Genomic DNA, 22,035 nt, shown 5'->3' on the forward strand with positions numbered 1-22,035 from the left:
AATGATCTTGGGAAGCATAAGAAAGAGCTGTAGGCTGGACAACTAGCTTATAAAAGATATCCTGAGCTTCAGAAGCAGAGGTGATCTGGAAAGCATTTCAGAAAGGACCCTGCCTAGTTTCCTGGAGAATAAAGGGAAGGGAAGGGCAAAATTCTCACAAGATTCTGTTAATATAACCTTACAATACGAAAGTATTATTGGAATCAGCTGGTGTCAGCTGGAGAGCTGACAGCTCAGTTTGAGACTTGAGCTCCGCACAATGGGGTGAGCTTCTGTTACTTGCTTTAGCTCCTGCCACCTAAAAGTTCAAAAACACACAATTGCAAATAGATAAATAGATACCACTTTAGTAGGAAGATAACAGCATACCATGTGCCTTTGGCATATAGCCATGCTGGCCACACGGCCATGGAAATTGTCTTCTGACAATGCCAAGAAACAGAGATGAGCAGCGTGGCCTAGAGTCAGACACAACTGTCAGGAAAACCTTTACATGTACCTTACTCATGGTACACTTTTTATTTGGATTTCCTCAAAGTCTTGAGGAAGTCTTGGAAGACTTCTACTCTCTTTCTAAGAGAGGCAGAAAAATCCCACCTGTAGTTTTAAGACTGCCTTCAATTCACTGGGACATCTCTATCTGCCAAGCATCTAGCTAGAGCATTGCTGCAAATGAGCAGCAAGAGGGTGTACCAGTAGCCAATTTACAGAATGCCATGCTACAACTAACACAACAGCTGCAACAGAGTTTGCCTTAAACTGCAGCAGCACAGCAACATGAAGCTCAGCCAATGCTCCTGCATTCTTACTTTGGCTTATCAGAAAAATTCAGAGGGCCCAACCAGGATCAGTTCTGTATCTTCACAGCTCAATGTGGAATGTTTATGGCGGGTAGACCAGTGGAGTTTCCCAAATGCTGTTACAGTACATTGGCCTAGATTCTAAGCTCTTAATTTTTTTAAAAAAAATTGTTTAACGTTAAGGCAACGAATAGAATTTTAGAACCTTGTGAATGCAATACTATTCTCAAATCAATCCCTACTTTCAGCAAAGACTCTGGCTCTAAGATAGGGCTTAGAAAATAAAAGGCAGGTGGTTGCTATCCAATTGTTTGTTTGCTTTTTTGCCTTCTGATATATGGGTGTTTTATGATTGGTTACACTCAGAGGTGGGCTTAAATTTTTTTAGCAAGGGATTCTCTACCCAGTTGCTAGGTAGGCGTGCCCATGGTGGATGTGGCCTAGTCGGCCTCCGGCATCACAGCATGGCAGCCGTTTTTGCTTTCCCTGGGTTCCGGAAGCTTTACTCGAGCCTCCAGGAGGGTAAAAAAGGCCTTCCCAGACTCCAGAGGCCCTCTGGAGGCTGGAAACAGGCCCATTTCCAGCTTTCCTGAACTTCTGGTAGGCCCGTTTTTCACCCTCCCCAAGCCTCCGCATGCGTCCTGCACTTACCTGCATCCAAAATGGGCCACATGGGGACTCCTGGGAGGGGCTGGAGGGGCAGGGCCAACCAGGAGTGGTATTTGGGGGCTCTCTGAACTGCACAGAATCTTAGCTAGAGGTTCTCCTGAACCCCTGCAAGCCCCCAGCAGCCTACCCCTGGTTACAGTATATCATGGACACTTTTTGGTGAGAAAGCTCATTGCATATTCTTGCATTTAAAAGGTGCCCACTGACCCCAAAGTTTGAGCTCTGGAGTATGTAACACTACTTATTGATGGTATTGTTATTTTTTTCATTCTGCTTGATGAACCTAATTAAAGCAGGAATTGTTTATAAACTACCTCATTAATTGATTAAATGTCCAAAATATTGTACACATTTTATTTTTTTATGGTTTTCCTTTATCAATAGCAATAGTAGTTGTGATTATTTATTATCCCTTATGTTTGCAATATATTTGTATTCATCCCATTGATTTGCCCTGAGAACCAGGCACCTTCTGCAGATTTGACCACAGGAAAAGAAAAGGGATACATTAGTAGTACAACAAAACTCCAGTTCTGAGATTTTGAATGTAGCCCTTTTTCATTTCTTTTAAATTTGATTTTTAAAAAGATACAATAGGTTTAAATCTGGAATGATACAACTTGGTTCCCAACTTACCTTGGTCACAATTAACTCCTTTAAATCCCGCGTTGCATGTGCACCTTCCATCACCTAACAACCCATCGTTGCACTGTCCTTTATTGCAATTGCACTCTAAGAAGAAACATAAGTCTTTGTCAGAAACAAATTAATACATCCAAAGTTACCTATGCTGGTTTTTCTGCACCATCATGGCCAACGGAAAATTAATTATAATTATATGCAGCCTTTACCACAGTGGTTGGTTCCTACCAGTTCAGACCGGTTTGGCCAAGCCAGTAATGGTTTGGCAGCCTGGGTCGCTGGAACCGGCAGCAACTCAGGCCTGCCACTCCCCCGAACTGATTCCCTGGGTGGCGCCAGAGGCCGCCATCTTATTTTTCAGTTCTGCGCATGTGCAGAACAATTTTAATTGCACTGTGCCTGTGCGCACAGTACCCATAAATCACGCACGCACAGCGTGCACACGAACAAACTAGCAGTAGTGCCTGCCGGAACTCACCCCTGCTTTACCACTATCAATAACTGCACAGGATCCTAGAAATGAAATGTGAGTGGAAGTATTTGAGAAATGAATCCAATATTTGTAGAATGACGTTTTAGGAGTTTACAATGTATCTAGTGTTAGAATAACACAAGTTTGAGTGTCTTGCAGGTGGCCCTAGTCTAAAGCAGTGGATGAATCCAGGACATCTCCATTTAGGTAAAATTAAATAGGATAATTGTTTGGCCATCTGTTTGAGGACTTCTTTAGGCCACATTAAAAATCGAAGGTTGGCATCAAGTTTCAGAAAACCCTGGAGACTGCATGCAAGTCTTTTTGTGAGTGTCACTGTTTTAGACCAAACGCTTCTCCTATTCAGTAGCACAGATGCTATTCCGATATTCCAACCAGAGATGGCATAGGCGGTATAGAAGTTTGATCATAAAAATGAAAAGAACAAACAAACAGTTTTTCCTAATTAGTTGTACAGGTGGTCCTTGACTTACAATCATTGTTTGGAGACTGCTGGAAGCTACAAAAGCACTGAAAAAGTGACATAAAACTGGTCCTTGCACTTGCAAAAGTTGTAGCATCCCCGTAGTCGTGTGATTAAAATTCAAGCACTTGGCAATTGGCATGTATTTACTGTACTTGCAGTATCTCGTGTGTGTGTGTATGTGTGTGTGTGTGTGTGTGAGAGAGAGAGACAGAGACAGAGAAAGACAGAGAGAGAGACAGAGAGAGAGACAGAGAGAGAGACAAAGAGAGAAAGAGACACACAGAGAGAGAGACAGAGACAGAGAGAGAGACAGAGAGACAAAGAGAGAGAGAGACAAAGAGAGAGAGACAGAGAGACACACAGAGAGAGACAGAGACAGAAACACACACAGAGAGAGAGAGAGCGACAGAGAGAGAGAGACAGAGACAGAGAAAGACAGAGAGAGAGACAGAAAGAGAGACAGAGAGAGACAGACAGAGAGAGAGAGAGACAGAGAGAGACAGACAGAGAGAAAGAGAGAGAGAGACAGAGACAGAGACACAGAGACACAGAGAGAAAGAGAGAGAGAGACAGAGAGAGAGACGGAGACAGAGACACAGAGAGAGAGAGACAGAAAGAGAGACAGAGAGAGAGACAGAGAGAGAGAGCAACAGAGACAGAGACAGAGACAGAGACACAGAGAGAGAGAGAGAGAGAAAGAGAGAGAGAGACAGAGAGAGACAGAGAGAGAGAGAGACAGAGAGAGTGACAGAGAGACAGACAGAGAGAAAGAGAGAGAGAGACAGAGACACAGAGACACAGAGAGAAAGAGAGAGAGAGACAGAGAGAGAGACAGAGATAGAGAAAGACAGAAAGAGAGACAGAGAGAGAGACAGACAGAGAGACAGAGACACAGAGAGAGAGAGAGAGAGAGAAAGAGACAGAGACAGAGAGACAGAGAGACAGAGACAGAGACAGAGAGAGACAGAGAAACGTGACTGCCTTCTGTCAACTTTTCAGCCGGCTTGCAACAAGCAAAGTCATTGGGGGAAGCTGGATTTGCTTAACAACTGTCTGATTCATTTAGCAATTGCAGTGATTTCCTTAAGCACCATGGGAAAAAAAGTCGTAAAAATTTGTCATGACTCAGTTGCTTATCAATGGAAATTTTGGTCCCAATTGCTGTCTCAAGTCAAGGACTCTCCGAACCATTCATTGAGGGACTGTTTGAAGTTACAACGGCACTGAAAAAAGTGATTTAGGACCATTTTCACACTTGATGACTGTTGCAGCATCCCCATGGTCAAAATTTGGATGCTGGGCAATTGGTATGGATTTATAATGGCTGCATCATCACAGGATCATGTGATTCCCCTTTGGTGATCCCTGACAAGCAAAGTCAATGGGGAAGCCAGATTCACTTAACAACCGTGCTACTAACTTAACTAACTGCAATGGTTCATTTAACAACTGTGGCAAGAAAGGTCGTAAAATGAGGCAAAACTCAACAAATGTCTTGCTTAGCAACATCAATTTTGGGCTCAATTTTTGGTCATAAGTCGAGGACCACCTGGACAGTATTTTGAAAGAATTAAGTCACCCAAGTAAGAAAATCAGGTGCAGATGCCACAATAAGGATGAATAATCATCACCTGATTGGCACTTGGGTCCATATCTTCCGGCCTGACACATTTCACAGGCTGTGCCATGGAAACCTTCTCGGCACTGGCAATCTCCATTGCCTTCAATGCCATCTTGACACACCCCATTGCCGGAGCACCAGTTGCCTGCTTTCCCAGGACACATCTCACACATCACACCGTAGTAGCCTGGACAGCAGACAGAGACCTCAGAAAACAGACATATTGATAGTCAGAGCAGGAAGAAAAAATAGAGATTTTGTACAAAAAGTAAGGATTACTGCTGAGTGTCTCTTTATTTTGATTCTTTGAGTTGACCAGAGGCATAGAATCACAATCACATCAAGTATTAGTATTGCTTTAAAAATCCTTAGGAAGACCAGATCTGGAATACTGCATCTGGTTTTTGGTCACCACATTACAAAAAAGATGTTGAGACTTTGGAAAAGAAAAAAGAAGTTTAACTGATTAAGGGCCTGGAGACTAAAATATCCGACGAATGGTTGCAGGAATTGGGTATGACCTGTCTAGTGAAAAGAAGGACTTTGATAGTAGTGTTCCAATATTTGAGGGGCTGCACAAAGAAGACAGGATCAGCTTATTGTCTAAAGCACCAGAAGACAAGACAAGAAACAATGGATGGAAGCTATTCAAGGAGAAGTAACTTGAAATCAAGGAGAAACTTCCTAACAGGTAACTAGTGGAGCCGTTTGCCTTCAGAAGTTGTACGTGCTTCATCACTGGAGGTCTTTAAGGAAAGACTGGACAGCCACCTGCCTGAAATGGTATGGGGTCTCCTGCTTGAGCTGGGAGCTGGACTAGAAGACCTCCAAGGTCCCTTCCAGCTCTATTCCGATTGATTGATTAGATGGCCACATAAAATCTTCAAATAAATTAATGTCATGTTCAAAAGTTTATATTGCTTAGGGTTTGAAATGGTATCATAATAGTATCTTCTTCCTTATCATTTCTGATATGGCACCAGTAATATCAATATACACACACACATATATATATGCATCAGTAGGGTAGTCAGTTATGTATTTGCTCAGATTATGAGTGAGAAACAGATGTATGGATATCTAATCAATAGAGATGACTTACTAGGGAAACTTTGATGCAGGTAAAGTAGCATCCAACTAATTTCATGCCTCCAGATTTAAATACACAGTGAGGAAGGTTCCCTTGGCCTGGATTTTGCTGTTGGTTAAAAGGGGGGGGGGGAATGTAAAAAAGTTAAGCAGATATACAGTATATTCCAAACATATAATATCTCAGGCATGATGAAGAAAGAACTTTTATTTTAATTCTTTCTTTTTAAATTCTATATTGTAAACTATATTGTATACAATATAGCATACAAAGAGAATACAAAAATAAATACCTTATTTTTCGGAGTATAAGATGCACTGGAGTATAAGACACACCAAAGTTTTGAAGAGGGATTTTTTTTTAAAGTAGGTAGGTAGATAGTGGGATAGAGAGGAAGAGAAAGAGAGAGAAATACAGTAGGTAAGTAGGGAGAGAGAGAGAGTCGTTAGCTAGCTAGGTAGATAAAGGGATAGAAGAGAGAGAGAGAAGGTAGGTAGTAGAGGGATAAAGAGAGAAATAGAAGGGGAGAGAAAAATACAGTAGATAGGTAGAGAGGAAGGGAGAGAGCAGTTAGGTAGGTAGGTAGATAAAGGGAGGGCGGGAGGGAGGGAGAGAGAGAGAAATATAGTAGGGAGGGAGGAAGAGAGAGAGTGTTTGCAGGTAGGTAGAGGGATAGAGAGAGAGAAATAGAGATAGAGAGAAATACAGTAGATAGGTAGATGTTTCTGCTGGCACAGCACTTGATCAATTTAATTCTCATCAATCAGTTAAAGAGCTTTCCAAAAGGAAAAAAAAAGTTTTTGCACTCTGCAAACTTCCCCCAAACAGCCTGTTTTTTGCAAAAACGGGCCCTTTTTTCCAAATAAAAGGCATGAATAGCCTTGTGGGGGCTTGCAGAGTGCTCCTGGAGGGCAGGAGGTGGTGGCAAAAATGAGTAAAAAATGGCCCGTTTTTTTGTCTGCAAATTGCATGCATAGCCTTATGAAGGCTTATAGATTGCTGCTGGGGGGGGCAAAAAACGGCCCCTTTTTTGTTCATTTCTGCCCTCCCCAGCCCCCAGGAGCTCTCTGGAAGCCTTCATAAGGGTATGCATGGGCATTTTGGTGAAAGGGAGGAGCTTCGGGAGGCAAAAAATGCTGTATTCAATGTATAAGACGCACCCAGATTTTTAGCCTCTTTTTTGAGGAAAAGAGGTGCGTCTTATACTCTGAAAAATACGGTAGTAGGGGAAGTTAGGAAAGGGAAAGGGGAAATGAATAGTGGGGGAAAGGAAGGGGAAAAAGAAAGAAAAGCCATTGACTTCCAACTCCTTTTGGTGCAGTAGAATAAGGCATGAGGGAACCGGTTCGGGGGGCAGGGCAGGCCTGTGTTGCTGCCAGTTCTGCGACCCAGTTCTGAATTCCACTACCGGTTCAGCTGAACTGGGCCAAACCAGGAGCAACCCATCCCTGACTACCACACAATAAAGTATCCAGTTCATTTAATTTAAATCTTTCTTTCAATTGAAGATATGTAAACTAATGACAGACATGGCCTTCTGATTCTAGCTCCTCCTTAGATTTGAGAGTAGGATTCATTCAAGTTAAAAGATATTATTTTACCATAAGTCCACCAGTTTAGCCTTGTCACTATTTCTTTTCTTTAAAAAGCTTCCTGTGGGGAAACCCAAAGAGGCACCTTCGTGGAAAGTCTTGTTCTATATTTATTCCAGACTCTCAAAATAGCACATGTGACAAAATGATGGTTGAAGTCAACATTTACTTTATCATACATTATTTTAACTTTTTTGTACCTTCCCACAATAAACATCATTAACTCCAAAATTCTGCATAAGGGCTGCTTTTTCTGCAAAGCTTTTAGGTGACACACTTCAGGAAAAAAAAAGTATCAAATGTAATAAAGCAATACTTACTGCAAGCACTGATCCTGTTGGGCACTTGATCTTTTTATTGCATTTAGCACATCTTGACTGGAATACAGGAGAAAAAGGATAATTAATAGACATTTCAGAGCATGGAAAAATATTAGCATCAACTGCAGAGGGGTAACAAATCACAACACAACAAAAGCCCACATTAATCACTATCTGGTTATTATTTTTCATATTTTGTGGTAGCAGAAATATTAGCATTGTCAATATAATTATTTATTAGCTTTTTATCCTGCCGTTATTACTTTATAAGTAACTCAAGACAGCATAATATTCTTTCCTCCTTCTATTTTCCCCACAACAACAGTGGGTTGGGCTGAGAGAGAAAGTGCTTGGCTCAAAGTCATTCAGTGGCTACGAAGCCCAAGTTGGCTTTAGGACACACACATTTCTGGTTTCATTTTAACCACTACACCAGGTTGGCTCTCCATCCTTATCTGAACTAGAGATGGGTTGCTACAGGTTTGGGAGAACTGGTAGTGGCAATTGGGACTGGATCACTGAACTGGTAGGGACTGGGTTGCCCATGCTGTTGCCGGCATGTTTTTTGGTCATTTTATAGTGTTCTGCGCATGTGCAGAACAATTTACAGCCAACTGCGCATGTGCAAACAACGCACGGTGGGTGCATGCACGAGCAAAGTAACGCCGGCAGCAATCCACCCCTGATCTGAACCTGTTGTTATTCCCACATCAAGATTTATTCATTTCAATGTCATAGACCTTTTTTAATCTTAATAAACCAATCACTCTTTATTGAGGTTTTAAAATCTATATTTGGGGTCTGAACCTGCCAGGATGCATTAGGTCCATAAAATCATGACCATATTCGATTGTTTTTGTTAGGATTACTGCTGCTGTAAAAACAAAACGCTAACACTAAGTTTTGTCATATTGATAAAATCCTCACTAGGGTCATGTATACATTTTTAATTTTTAATTATTCAGGTTTTAATGTTGTATTGTATTGAGTAATTTGTGCATGATCTAGAGTCCTTTTGTGAGGGAGATGGCTGGTTAAGAAGTTTGATTGATAGATAGATAGATAGATAGATAGATAGATAGATAGATAGATAGATAGATAGATAGATAGATAGATAGATAGATAGATAGATAGATAGATAGAATGATATCAAATGCTGTTGAAGAAACCTACTGATGCCAGCTTAGTTGTTCCTGAAAGTTGTAAGATTTCAAATCTTAAGTAGAAATAGGGTGTGCATATATTGGGTGGAGGGCTGAGACAATCAGTGTATCCATACGTGTCATATAAAATAGTAGAAAACAACTAGTACTCATAATGAAGAAAGACAGTCTCTAATCCTTACCTTTTGTATAGTGGTGGTATTAGTACTGCAACGGTTTTTGTGAATCGGTAGAACTTGAGAAACCCCAATCAACATTCCATTTCTTGTTTCAACAAATGGACCATCCAAAAGAATTCTGTTTACATATGTCTGCAATTTAAAAAGGGGGATGCAAAATGAAGTATGGCTCAAAGCATAATTATCCAGAGAGCATTATAAAATGTTCCTCAGCCCACATAGCATTCTCAGTGAAGCCCAATCAAAACCAATGAACTTAACTGTTGGTTTTTAATCTGTGTATGCCAATTTACAAAACAAAACTCTGGGATCTTTCAATTTATGTTACAGAGGTAATTGGATAAGTTTCATATATACAGTAAATAAAATATTTAAAACAAATACATAAAACATTTTAGGATTGCAGCCATAATATGCACCCAAATTTACTATTTGAAAAGTATAGTTAATATTTGATATTTTAGATGTTCCTTGTTAAACCACACACTGTAGAAGTGAAGTGTAACTTGTAGCGCATTCTCACCTTATTGAGTCTGTTAGAAAACATGAGCCAATTGGAAAATCCTAACATTGTGCTTCTGTGCACTCCATTCTTCAGGTCTTTCAAAAACAGCTTATCCCCAATTACAACATGATACTGCATGGTGTCGTTATCCTGGAATCCACAAAAAAAACCCAATATTCAAAAACAAGTATTAGAATCAACAAGGTAACAGCAAGCGGAATAGAAACTTTAAAGAGAAGATGCATAGTAATAAGCCATTCTTCTACAATTTATCCGTCCAAATATCTTGGTCACAATCTTCAGAAGAATCATTTTCTTTACTGAAATGACTGAACTGCAGATTGGCCTTTAACAAGGGTGTTGCTTTGCCATACTCAACCATATCAAGTTCATCTTGATTAGCGGAAGAAAAATATTGCCATTGCAAGCCTCAGAAATAACAACATTCTTATATGAAGAGTTCTAGAATCTAGAAAAAAGTTCAGCACATTGCCAAAGCCACTCAGGGAAATTAAGAAGTAGAAATGCTAATTTAGTTTCATCGTTATACCTAGAACATACTGATACCCAAAGGACACCAATCTTAAACCAAGTCCTTAACCGATATATAAGAGCTATATTTTATTAAATGATGGTGATAATTGAAAATCTCTGTTAATTTAATAATATAACTATAAATGAATACATTTATAGTTATATTATTAAATTAACAGAGATTTTCAATTATGTTTACATTATATAATTACAACAACCATATCTCATTTTTCAGTAGAAAGCAACTGGAGATATATCAGAGTTTCTTGCATTTCTGTGCATATGGCAATTCAGAGTTAACCTGTGAATTGACTGTCAGTCTCTTATTTGAGTCTTCTTGGGAACACAACAGTTGTTGGCTATTATATGTAATAATAATTAATTTTAATTAATTTAAAATTAATTAAATACCCTCCTCTAGGAGCTTTGTAGTGCATGAAGCAGCCAACAACAGTTAATTCCAAATGTGTTATCTCAAGATAGAATCCAAATTCTTATTTATTGATATGTTGTTTCCCACAAATAAACAAAGAACTGTGCAATCATGTACACATTGAATGAAAAATTAAGTCTCATTGAGTTAGGGGAGCTTACCTCTACATGCGTGCCATTAAGATTATTTCTTTAAAGAAGTAAACTCTTACCAGTTGTGTAATATTTGATGCTTGGCAATATGTCTCAATTGAATTATTCCCTGGGACAAAAATAGTATATTTTGCTGATGACTCGATTTTGTTCACCAACTGATATCTCTGAAAGTTTAAAAAAACACAATCAGCAAACCAATTAACTTAATGAGGACTGCAGTTGATAGCTAAAAAAAAACATGTTAAGATTGTTTTTAATAAAGCGGGTATGCATAAGCGAAGGAGGCATCCCTAAGCACATCATCGTGCCTACTGTTCCTGTTGTACTGTCCCCATTTACTTGTACTTATTCCTTGTTCATGTCCATGTTTATACTTATACATGTTCAACAAATTAAACAAACAAACAAACAAACAAATAAATAAAAGTTTGCCAATTCCACACCTAGAAAACAGCAACAACGAAAAATTAATATTAAGAATTCAGACTGAAAAAAATCCACTGTGTGTTTGTATCAGCAACAAACCTTTGGTTGCTTTGAATAGCAAGCTATTTTGGATAGTAAGCTATTTTGGATAGCCAGATGAGCTATCCAAAAATATAAAATTAATAATAAATGATTTAATTTCTCTAATTGTTTGTGTCAGCCTCTGCTTCGCTTGCTTACTATCAGCTGCCATAGAAACGGGGAGGGTGGGGGGCATGGTATTTGGGATGGGAATTATATGGTACTGGAGGAGATTTGGAAAAGGGAGTTTTGTTTTTACCATCTTCTGCGCATGCTGGTGGCCGGTGTTTGAGTCTGGTCAAGGCCAACCATCTCGCATACCAACCTGATGATGCCTTTTGAAGATGCAACCCACATGACACCTTAGGGAGTTGCAGATTGGACACTGGGGTGGGGTCGTTGGAGGGAGGGGACTGGGTAATCATTTGATATGTATTTGTTCACGCCTTTTTGGCTCAGATCTTGCTTTTTTTCGCTGCTATCTTTTCATAACTAGTAAAAGTCTCTTAATTTCCACGAACAATGGAATTGAGAGTTTTCTTTCTTGGTTACTGATGGAGGCTTGCCTGACAGTTTGATTTGGGGCTGAATCCTTCGCACCCAGCTATTACAGTGTGTGAATCAATATATAAACTTAGTTTTTGTCTTCTATTATATCACCTATTAAGATGATCTCCCTTTAGCCCAGGGCTGTTAAACTCCTGACCCATGGGCCAGATGTGTGATGTCTGGCCATGTCCATGCCCAGTTTAGCAAAGGGGGGGGGAGTCCCAATACGTCACATGATGCCACCATGATGACGTGAGTTTGACACCCCTGCTCTAGCCCATTGTAAAAGAATTATTTAAGAGATATGGGGCAATATCTTTCGGCTGTAAGATAAAGAGCCATGGAATGATCCATGTTTGGCATTACAAGACAAGATAGAAAGACCTGCATACGATATAAACAAGAGAATAAAATAATTGAAAGAAGAAATAAGCTTGTCACATAACAAGAAGAACTGATGACATGTAGAGCAATGCAGTCACAGAATGGATCACACTTGACAAAAAGCACAAAAGGTCCACAAGAGACCTAAAACAAGTTGGATCATGAACATCAGCAAGTATTGCAGCTCCAACTGGCAGAAGAAAACTCAGAACTGCATTGGTTGGAAACATGCGGAAAAGGCCTTCGTCTGCCAATGGATAGACAATGCCTAAAATGATGATGAAGATGATGGTCTTTCTGCTGAGGACTTTACCTCCAATAGCTCTTTGAACCTCCAGAAAGAGGGCACAGAGTTAAGCTGCTCCTGCAGACCAGGTGGGAGCTTGACAAATATTGGTACCAGAACCTGATCAAAAGAAAAGTGAAAAGAGGATGACCAATTACCTGACTTTTTCATCTCATAGTTATAAATATAAGAACCGAGGTGGCACAGTGGTTAGGGTGCAGTACTGCAGGCCACTTCAGCTGACTGTTATCTGCAGTTCAGCGGTTCAAATCTCACCGGCTCAAGGTTGACTCAGCCTTCCATCCTTCCGAGGTGGGTGAAATGAGGACCCAGACTGTGGGGGTGATATGCTAACTCTGTAAACCGCTTAGAGAGGGCTGAAAGCCCTATGAAGCGGTATATAAGTCTAACTGCTATTGCTATTGCTATAAATAATAGCATAAATAGGGTGCTATTGAGAGGAGATTCTTCTAAATACTTTGATGACATTGTTGTTTCTGTTTAGTGGAAGACAAATAAATGAGATATGCTTAACTCATATCTCATAAATCCCGCTACCCCCCCCCCCGAACAACAAAAAAAAAACAGGTCAATCTAATCAACCTACCTTATTGATGAGATAAATACTGCCGTTAATAACAGGAAGGTCCCACATAATGCTGGCATTCTGAATAGTTATTTCCTGAAAATCAAATATTTGCAGATATTAATTCTGAATTATTACTATTTTTTATTTAGGAAAATTTATATGGCCATCCAACTCACTCGCTCTGAGCAGCTTACAACATTGTAAAATCAATAGAAAAATAATAAAACATCCCCCTCCCCAAGTGATAACAATTAAACAAGCCATTTGATGGGCTCCAGCCACTCTGGATGGGTTGAGCTCATTGGCAACACCAGGTCTTTCAGGCCTTGCAAAAGATTGTCAAAGTTCAAGACAAAGTTATCTCTGATGGGATGATGTTCCATAGGGAAAGAACTATCATGAAAAAGGCTCTTCTTAGTCCCCCTAGATCAAACTCGCAGTGTCATATTGCCGTCACATAAGTATAAGTATAAGTATAATCTTTATTGTCACTGTACTTAAATACAATGAAATTGGTTTTAACCTCACTGGTGCAAAATTATAACAGAAATGAAAAAAGAAAGAAAAAGAAGAAAAACTGGCCTGTGCATGGAGTGATTGTGGTTGTATTTAAAAGTTTCACGGACAGAACTATCTTTAAACCTGTTTGTTCGGCTGTCTATACTTTGATGTCTTCTGCCTGATGGTAGAAGTGCAAAGAGACACTGACCAGTGTGTGAATCATCTCTGAGTATCTTCCTTACTCTGCTAAAGCAGCGAGATCTGGCAATGTCATCCAGTGGTGTCAGAGGGCAACCAATGATTTCTTGTGCCAAATTGATCACTCTCTGTAGTGCTTTCCTGTCCGTAGCTGTTAAAGCATCATGTGACTCCCCCCCTTCGCTAAACTGGGGGTGGGCGTGGCCAGCACATGATGCATTTGGCCCGCAGTCTGCAAAAATGACACCGCTGCCCTAGATGGACCTTCTTAGGGAAGGAGACTTTGGCATTCTCTGCCCTTCCACTCTGGTGGGTCAAGTAGATGTGGTCAGGAAAAGATGGTCCTTCAAATTAGTCCCATTAAAATTAAAGTATAACCATTCCTATTACATTTACATCAAAACACTTTTGTGCTCTAATTGGGGTACAGGGCTGACTGGGAAACCTTAATGTAGGATCACTTCTTAGGATTGAATATATCTTTTCTAATTTGCCATCTTTTGACTTTGTCAAGCTGCAGTGGCTCTAATTATGGGCTATGCATTCTAGCCCATCTGGAGAACAACAGGATGGGAAAGGTTTATCAAAATGTTCCATTTTAATCTTGAGGGTCACTACAGGTCTTTGTACACACGGTATGATTAACATTTCTCAAATAAAAAACATGAGCCTGCAGATTTCCATTGGTTCTACATTCCCTGGGGCACAATTTCTTTAGTTTAAAAGTGGTGTCAGCACATTTCAATAATATATCTCTAATTTTGCTATTGGAAATAATGTGTTTAGCCTACAAGCTTACCTTATTATTGCTCTTTATTTCCCACTTGACGTCTGGATTGAGAGTGGGGAGTTCTTGGCCAACATATGTCTTGAGTTGCTCAATTGTGAAGGAACCCTGGAGGATATGAGACCTACGGTAGGAAAAAAATATTAACAAAACTACAATCGGCTGGTTAAAGCCAAGAGAACATCTTCACTTAGGAAAAAAAGCATGGCATCTTTCAAATGTGTCAGGAGAGTCTATCAAAAGGACAATTTATCAGCCATCCTATCTATGGAGTTTCTCAGTCATCCAGGACATGGTTGTCTCAAAGATAACCAAAAGCAATCAAAGATGTTTTTCAAAAGGCAACTGGACTTCCTTTGTTTTCCCTTGGAGACATTTTGCTCTGATAGTGTGATCAAAACTATCTTAAAGGGTTTTTTTTTACTCACAAAATTAGGCAAAGCTTTGATCAACTTTGCCTTTCTTAACCACACTTTGCAGGCAGCCTTGTTGGTGTGAGATTAGTCCAAAATTTAGAATTTATATATTAGCACATGGTATCAATGCCTGCTAATAGTCGTGCTGTGTATAATTTATTTTTGGGAATAGTTTTCATTTTTTAAAAAAATAACGTTCTCGCTAAAGGAGAAATACATTTTCTTTCTGCCTTCAAATCAACTTGATCTCACAACCTTTCTTCAGTATGGACATTTAGTAATGTCCAATCAGAAAATTTTAGAGGACATTCTAAAGATAAGGAAGTTAAACTGGATATTCTTATGCATTGATATGTATGTTTGCATTCCTATGCATTGATAAGTATATGACCATATTTCTTTTTTAAAAAGATATAGATGGGATGCATATGGGAATACACATCTGGGTCAAGAAAAATGTTATGCATAATTATGAATAAGGATGTCTGATAGATGAAATCACATTTTGCTAGGTGAAATGTAGAATTTTGTATTCACGTGAAAGGAAACTACTTCATATTGGAAAAATCCATCCTCTTGCATTGTCTTCTCTGGAAAGGCAAGTGTTTCAAATTGCAAAAATGCCTAATTCTACTAAGCTTACCTACCTCTTTAGATCATCACAGGCACCCCACTAAAGTATGTATTTTAGCCATCATTGAACACACATTCTTGGAAGCTGAAAAAAACTGATACTCAAAAACCTAGGTGAATGTACTGAAAACTATGCTGCACAGCCCATTATAAAACATTTGAAGCAACCCCATCATATGCCAAACCTGGCCTCTAGCACAAATCAGACCTGAGTAGATTTCACTAATCAAGAGAAAACTTAGGTTTACTTATTTATACCAATTTTGATTCTGACAAGCATGGACAACAGTACCTGATAAGAGATGGTAGCATATTGGACTCCAGCCAGAATGAATTTCTACCCTTGCTGAAATTAGAGACAGCTTCTTTCATTGGCACCAGAACAGTCAAATTGGCTCCACTTGGCATCCTGAAGAGGGATTTCTTTTGATCAAAGCAAGACAACATGCACAGGCATTATTGCTAGCTACTTCTGTGTTTAGTTTAACAGGCATGGAATTCAATATGCAGATCACTACTGGCCTCTTCAATGAAATTTCTGAAAACAGTGGAATCTGATACCTAGAGTCCCAGCATTTTGTATTACAAAACTATTTTAATTTACAAATCGTAGTATGTAGAGCAGTGGTGTGTTTCCATTTTTTTTTTACTATCTGTCTTCACATGTGTGCAATGCTTCTGCGTATGCGCAGAAGTATCTGGGTGGATGGGTGGAGCCTCCCACCGCCACCACTACTGGTTCGCCCAATCTGGGCCAAACCGAAAGCAAGCCACCTCTGATGTAGAGACAATAAAGCAGTTTTAGCATCTTTTCTGATCCAAAGACTGATCTGCATGATCATCAAAAGATAGTTAACCCTTCCAGAGCGAGCTCATTTTTCTCAAGCAAAGGCCTCATTAAAATATGTGTATCATCTGATCACCAACAAACTTAAAAGAATAATAATGCAAAAGTAGTTTTAAAATTACCCAACAGATTGAAACAAGGGTGTTTTGATTCTCTAAGCAACTGCCCTAATTACATAGGCTGAAATTCTTTATTCATAAATCAGTTGCAATGAGCTCCAGCTTTTGAAAAGATTTATATGAAGTTCTGCTTAGAGAGCCCTTTCTGTCAAAAACTTAAAAGGCCATTTTAAAGATAAAATTCTTACTTTAAAATGTAAATAGATTTTTTTTTCTACTGATGGAACAATATACTTAAACAATTTCAATGTTGTCTTGTTTCAGAAATGTTAAAATAGCACTCAACCACAGAAAATCCTTACCGTCATCAAATGATAAAAACTTGAAGAGTGGTAATTCGTTGCCAGCTCCTTGAAAAAGAAAAAGCAACAAATTTGTAAAGCATTATTCTAGGGGTCCTAAAGAAAAAAATGATTCATGCAGCATGATAAACAAGTTTAATTTAATCATGGTTTACTTATAAACGAAGACAATATGCTAATACAAGGCTAAGCAGACCACATTACAATTTTAATCATACATGTAATCTAATTAAAGTTGGTTAAATGCTTGGGAACTTGCCTATCAATCAGTCCAAAAGAGAATTCTGATATTTTCCTAGTACAACAGTAGAAGCTACAGTTACTCATATAAGCCAGCCAGAGGCACTTGATTGGCATATAGACTTAATACATTTAATTGTCTTTCTTTTAAATATGCATGTTTTACATTTTATATCAGGGTGTCCAATTTTTATCAATTTTAACACTTTCAATTATCCATGGCTGGCTGGGGAATTCTAGCTGGGGAATTCTGGAAGTTGAACTCCACAGGTCTTAAAGTTGCCAAGGTTGGATGCCCCTTCTTTATATTTTTCTTATTGGCATACAGTATCTTTAAAAACACTGATTATAAAAGAATAAAACAAACAGAGAGGGAGTCATTCCTTCATCCACCCACTCATCCATCCAAAGCGCTGGTTAACATTCCACTTCCAATAGTGCCAAATCAGAAGACAAACTTTCCCCCAGAAGGGCAGCCATAGACTTTGTCTCATTACTGGACTTTTTAAGGCTGCTGGAAATGTGACAAATTGGTTCAAATTAAATTCTCTCCTTCATTCATGTTTCATAACATGACTTCATTTTATTTCTGGTTTTGTATTTTTATCATTATTAAGGCAGATAATATCTCTACAGGGTTGCTAAGAGTTGACATCAATTTAATGGCACATAATTCAGCAAACGTTTTATCATTACTTATAGAACGTCTTTACCAAGGAAAAAACAACTTAATATAAAACAATAGCTATCTTTTCTGTCCGGGTGCAAGCATAAACTCCTTTGAACATAGAGCTCTCAGGGTGGGCGGGGAGGGGCGCTTAGATAAAGGAACTGGAGACATTTTCTTATGGCAAAGCAACTATAGAAAAAGATAATTTAGTTGCACTTTATGGTCCAAACCAGCATTCTTTGCCTGACTCTCTGCTTAGAACTAGCATCCCTCTCGATGGTTTAATGTCTAGTGTAACAAAAAGAAGGGCTGAGAGACATGATAGGAGTTTTCCAGTATTTAAGCGGCTGTCACAAAGAAGAAGAAGAAGTCAACCTTTGGAAAAAAGCACTTGTAGGCAGAACATGACACAATGGATGGAAACTAATTGAGGAAAGAACCAGCCTAGAAATAAGGAGAAATTTCCTGTCAGAGAGAACAATTAGTCAGTGGAATAACTTGCTTCCAGAAGGGGTGAGTGCTCCAACACTGGAGGTTTTAAAGACAAGATTAGACAACCATTTGTCTGTAATGTTATAGGGTCTCCTGCTTCAGCAGAAGGTTGGACTAGGAGGTCCCTTCTAACTGTTATTCTGCTTGCACTTAATCTGATTTTATTCTGTAGATATGGTTTGGATACATTTTTTTTAGCATTATAGTGATATAAAATAAGAAAGCATTCTTGCAGAGTGAGTTGGCAGATGACCTCCCTTTCTTTGCTTGTCTTGTGGAGGCCCTCTCCCTTTTTCTTCCAAGAATTATCTTACTTCTAGTCTGGTATAATGGACAAGAGGTTAGACCAGAAGCAGGAAAATCAGGTTCCAATCCCCACTTCAGCCATCAAATTTCAATTTCTTAAAATAATATATTCAAACTATGAATTAGTTTAAGGCTCCTATCACTGCACTGCCATGAAAAAAATCATTGTCTCTCACAAAGTTAGTCATTGTGGTTTCCGGTTTAGAATGGGAAATCTAAAAAGTGCTGATTTTTTTTCCTTTTAAATAAGGAAGCTAGAGCAGAACAGTGCTTTTTCCTGGAATATTTTCTGCCTTAACTTGCTTTTTTGTTAACAGGAATGATAAGCGAAAAGCTGAGTTTGAGAAGTGAGATGCTGTTGTGTGCATAATCAGAAAAGTCACTTGAGGTTTATGTTGGTCCAGAATATTTGCACTGTCTGAAAGATACTCCATCGAAGTGGTCTTTCTTAACCATATCAAAGATGGCAGACAGAACAGAGCCACTGCCATTGAGTTATGGTCGTTGCCTGATATAAATCAATTTACTACCCCCACTTGAAAGAGAATAGAAATGCATCTTTTTACCGTCATCATATCACCGTAGCATTGAATTCCATCTCCCATATATCCAGAAGGGCAACGGCAATCTTTTTCCCCAGTATTGAGAATCTGGCACACAGCCTGATGAGTTAAAAACAAAGAAGATAATTCTCAGCAATAAGAAAGTAAAGAAAAGGAAATAGGCAGAACTCAATATCACCTAGATAGGATGCTAAAGACCTAATGCAGTCTATCTGGTTCAGAGTGGCTGAGCCCCAGCAGGATGTGCCCTCCCCCAAATCTTTGGTATAGCCCCCAGAGAATATCCAACAATTGTTACTACATTGAAAATTTTTAATGGGACTGGTGACCATTATTCAGAACATGTCTAGGGAAGAATCACATAACTCCATTTCATTTTAATTAAACAAAACTGTAAATGAAACAAAATCAAAGTGCATTCTTTGCCCTAACTTCAAGAGTCTGCTTTGAGAAACACAACTCCACATAGCATCCAAAGCCAGTTGTGGCCCTCAGTCCAAGTCAGGGGCTAGGCCTTTAAAATAAAACAAGCAGTTTTTTTCTTATGGGTTTCTGTGCTAAAGAAACCCACTTTTTTTCTACTTGGAGACTAAACTGCTTCATACTGCTTTGTAAGAGCAGAAAATTCGAACAGTTATGAATGAATGCATCCATAGTTGCTTCTGGTCTTTATTTCCTCATCTTAACTCTAATTTTCAAACTCTTTAAAAAAACACATTTTGTGTTTCTTCTGATACAAGCATTTTTGCATGCAACTGTGCCAACTATGTACTATTTTGTAATTGGTTTTCCTACATATAGGGACCTTATACTCACTTTACTAAATGCATTGTCTTTTTTGAGAACTTTCCAGCATTCTGGAAAGATTACTCCACAGATTTCAGTGTCCAACTAGATTCCAATTCTGTACCTTTTGTACTGTTGAATAATTTGTGTCACAGCCACTGCACTTATTATGGCTGTTAGCCAGGGGAGCTAGAGGGTAACTCATCTGAAAGGTATTAGACTGGGAAGGCTACCCTACATTATTCCCATCTCTTACCAGTGCATGACAGCCCCCATTGTCCATCAAACAAGGGTTAATTTTATCACAGACGTAACCATCACCCTGATAGCCTTTCTTGCACGTGCAGCTGCTCTGAAAATGGAAACAGCAGGGACATTAGTTCCTATCCAATAGTATAAGTTTTCTAAGAAAAAGTTATTTTTTTCATTTTAACCTTTGTTTAAAAACTTCTGGAAATGAAGGGGAAAAAATTAAAGTTTGTAACTAATATATTTGTAACTTGAAATTTGAAATCAGCCGAAATAGAAGTATTCTGGATTTTTCATGTGCCAAACTAGATAATGGTTGGAAGCCAGCAGTCCTCCATCTGTTCTGAATTACAACTTACAACATCCTTTCCTATGGATGTCAATAATAACAATAGTTCTATCTGAGGACAACCCTACTCAAGACAGAAGTGGATTTGGGGATCTCAGAGTCATCTGCATTCATTGAGACCAGCACAACATTTGTTCAGAATGGACTCTCTCCCAGGACTCTGATTTTGATTCTCCAGTGCAGTCATTTACCTAGGCAAAATCTGGTGACAGCAGTAGCATCAGATAGAATATTGGAAAGCTATGAGAACCAACATGCTTCCTTTGTAATCAAGTCTACCTTGGAATCTACACAAATATGGCCCTACATGCCAGGATAACTTTCCAGCTGAGTGAGGCATAATAAACACCGCATGAGTTAAAACCAACATAGTATTTCTTGCTTGTCTTGCAGTTGCATCAGGTTTAACCAGAACCAGCATGTGTCGTACTCTAGTATTAAACTCTCTAGTATTAAACTTCCCTAATTGAAACCAGCCACTTGTCAGAAGCAGTGTTTGCTTCTCGTGGGCTTATGCAGTTGATCATTCCCATAGCCTAAACCCAAACAGACTTGAGTATTGTATTGTCTCTGGGCTGCCTACTTGTAGGGCAGGTCAATTTTTTCAAATTTCAATTTCCAAACATTAGAGGTGCTCAGAAGTTGTGACATGCCTTGCGGATTGTACAGATTTTGGTTACTTTAATGTACCATAATTTAGATGTGCTTGGTAAGTAACTACATGAATATCACAACTGTTTTAACATTTTGTTTGTTTCACTAGGCTGTCGACTTTGCTCTCTTCTGTTTGCTTTTTTGGAATCTTAACCTAGATTTCCACGACTGTAGTTTTTAACTTTTAGAGCAGTGATGGGCAACCTTTTTGGCGTGGTGTGTCAAAAATCGGCAAAAAATCGAGCATAACTCGCGTTGTGTGTCACTTCGACAAAAACATAATTTTGCCATTTTTTTCTATAATGCCATACATCTCGCTCCATGTCTCTTGAAAGGGTCGGCCACTGCCACTACCACTCCCTTTACTTAACCTTTGTTTTTTATTTTTTGGGTGCTCCATCAGTGGGCCAGTGACAGCAGATAGAATTATAGATAGCCAATGCTAATGGCGCTCACAGTTCCCGTTGGCACTCCGCTGTTCCCTGCTGTGGTGTGGTCGTAACCGACAGTCCCAGGAGTAGACTCTGTGCCGGCCTGACTGGAGAGAGGCGCGCACTGTTCCCGCGCTCCTCTCCTGCAGGTCCTCCCTTGCCGCGCTGATGACGTGTGTGCGCACGGCATGCACGCCTTACCAGCAGCCCCTGCGCTCAGAAAGGGGCGGCGGCGATACAGTAAGTGAGTGTGGGCGGGGGAGATCACACGTCCCACCCCCCCATTCCTCCAGCACAGATTCTTTCATCCTCGGCGGCCGTGCAGGAGCCGAGGATGAATCGCATGAAATCCTGTGCGTGTCACCCCAAATGGCTACGCGTGTCAGCACTGACACGCGTGTCATAGGTTCGCCATCACTGTTTTAGAGTGACTTATACTTCTACATTTTTGTGGCCACAAGTAATCCTTTGGGGGAATTAGACCAAACCAGTCTTTTCCTGGAATTGTGCAATAG

The 22,035-nt window shown here is 39.4% G+C and overlaps 1 protein-coding gene across 1 annotated transcript in view; it reads right to left on the reverse strand.

The window, feature by feature from the left end:
- Positions 1-22,035, reverse strand: part of STAB1 (stabilin 1) — a 110,874-nt gene that overhangs the window by 45,617 nt on the left and 43,222 nt on the right. The window contains exons 26-39 of the mRNA XM_087708218.1: positions 20,094-20,189; positions 19,055-19,150; positions 16,781-16,828; positions 15,805-15,935; positions 14,476-14,587; positions 12,996-13,070; positions 12,416-12,508; positions 10,719-10,826; positions 9,559-9,690; positions 9,039-9,167; positions 7,694-7,750; positions 5,794-5,889; positions 4,702-4,897; positions 2,106-2,201 (exon numbers count right to left, since the gene is read on the reverse strand). Of these exons, the coding sequence (XP_087564344.1) occupies positions 2,106-2,201; positions 4,702-4,897; positions 5,794-5,889; positions 7,694-7,750; positions 9,039-9,167; positions 9,559-9,690; positions 10,719-10,826; positions 12,416-12,508; positions 12,996-13,070; positions 14,476-14,587; positions 15,805-15,935; positions 16,781-16,828; positions 19,055-19,150; positions 20,094-20,189 (1,465 nt within the window). The remainder of the gene's footprint in view (positions 1-2,105; positions 2,202-4,701; positions 4,898-5,793; positions 5,890-7,693; positions 7,751-9,038; positions 9,168-9,558; positions 9,691-10,718; positions 10,827-12,415; positions 12,509-12,995; positions 13,071-14,475; positions 14,588-15,804; positions 15,936-16,780; positions 16,829-19,054; positions 19,151-20,093; positions 20,190-22,035) is intronic.

This window comes from Thamnophis sirtalis, unplaced genomic scaffold (assembly GCF_051295495.1).
Source record: "Thamnophis sirtalis isolate CommonGarterSnake01/CBP01778 unplaced genomic scaffold, rThaSir2_p1.2 scaffold_3, whole genome shotgun sequence".
NCBI classification, from domain to species: domain Eukaryota; kingdom Metazoa; phylum Chordata; class Lepidosauria; order Squamata; family Natricidae; genus Thamnophis; species Thamnophis sirtalis.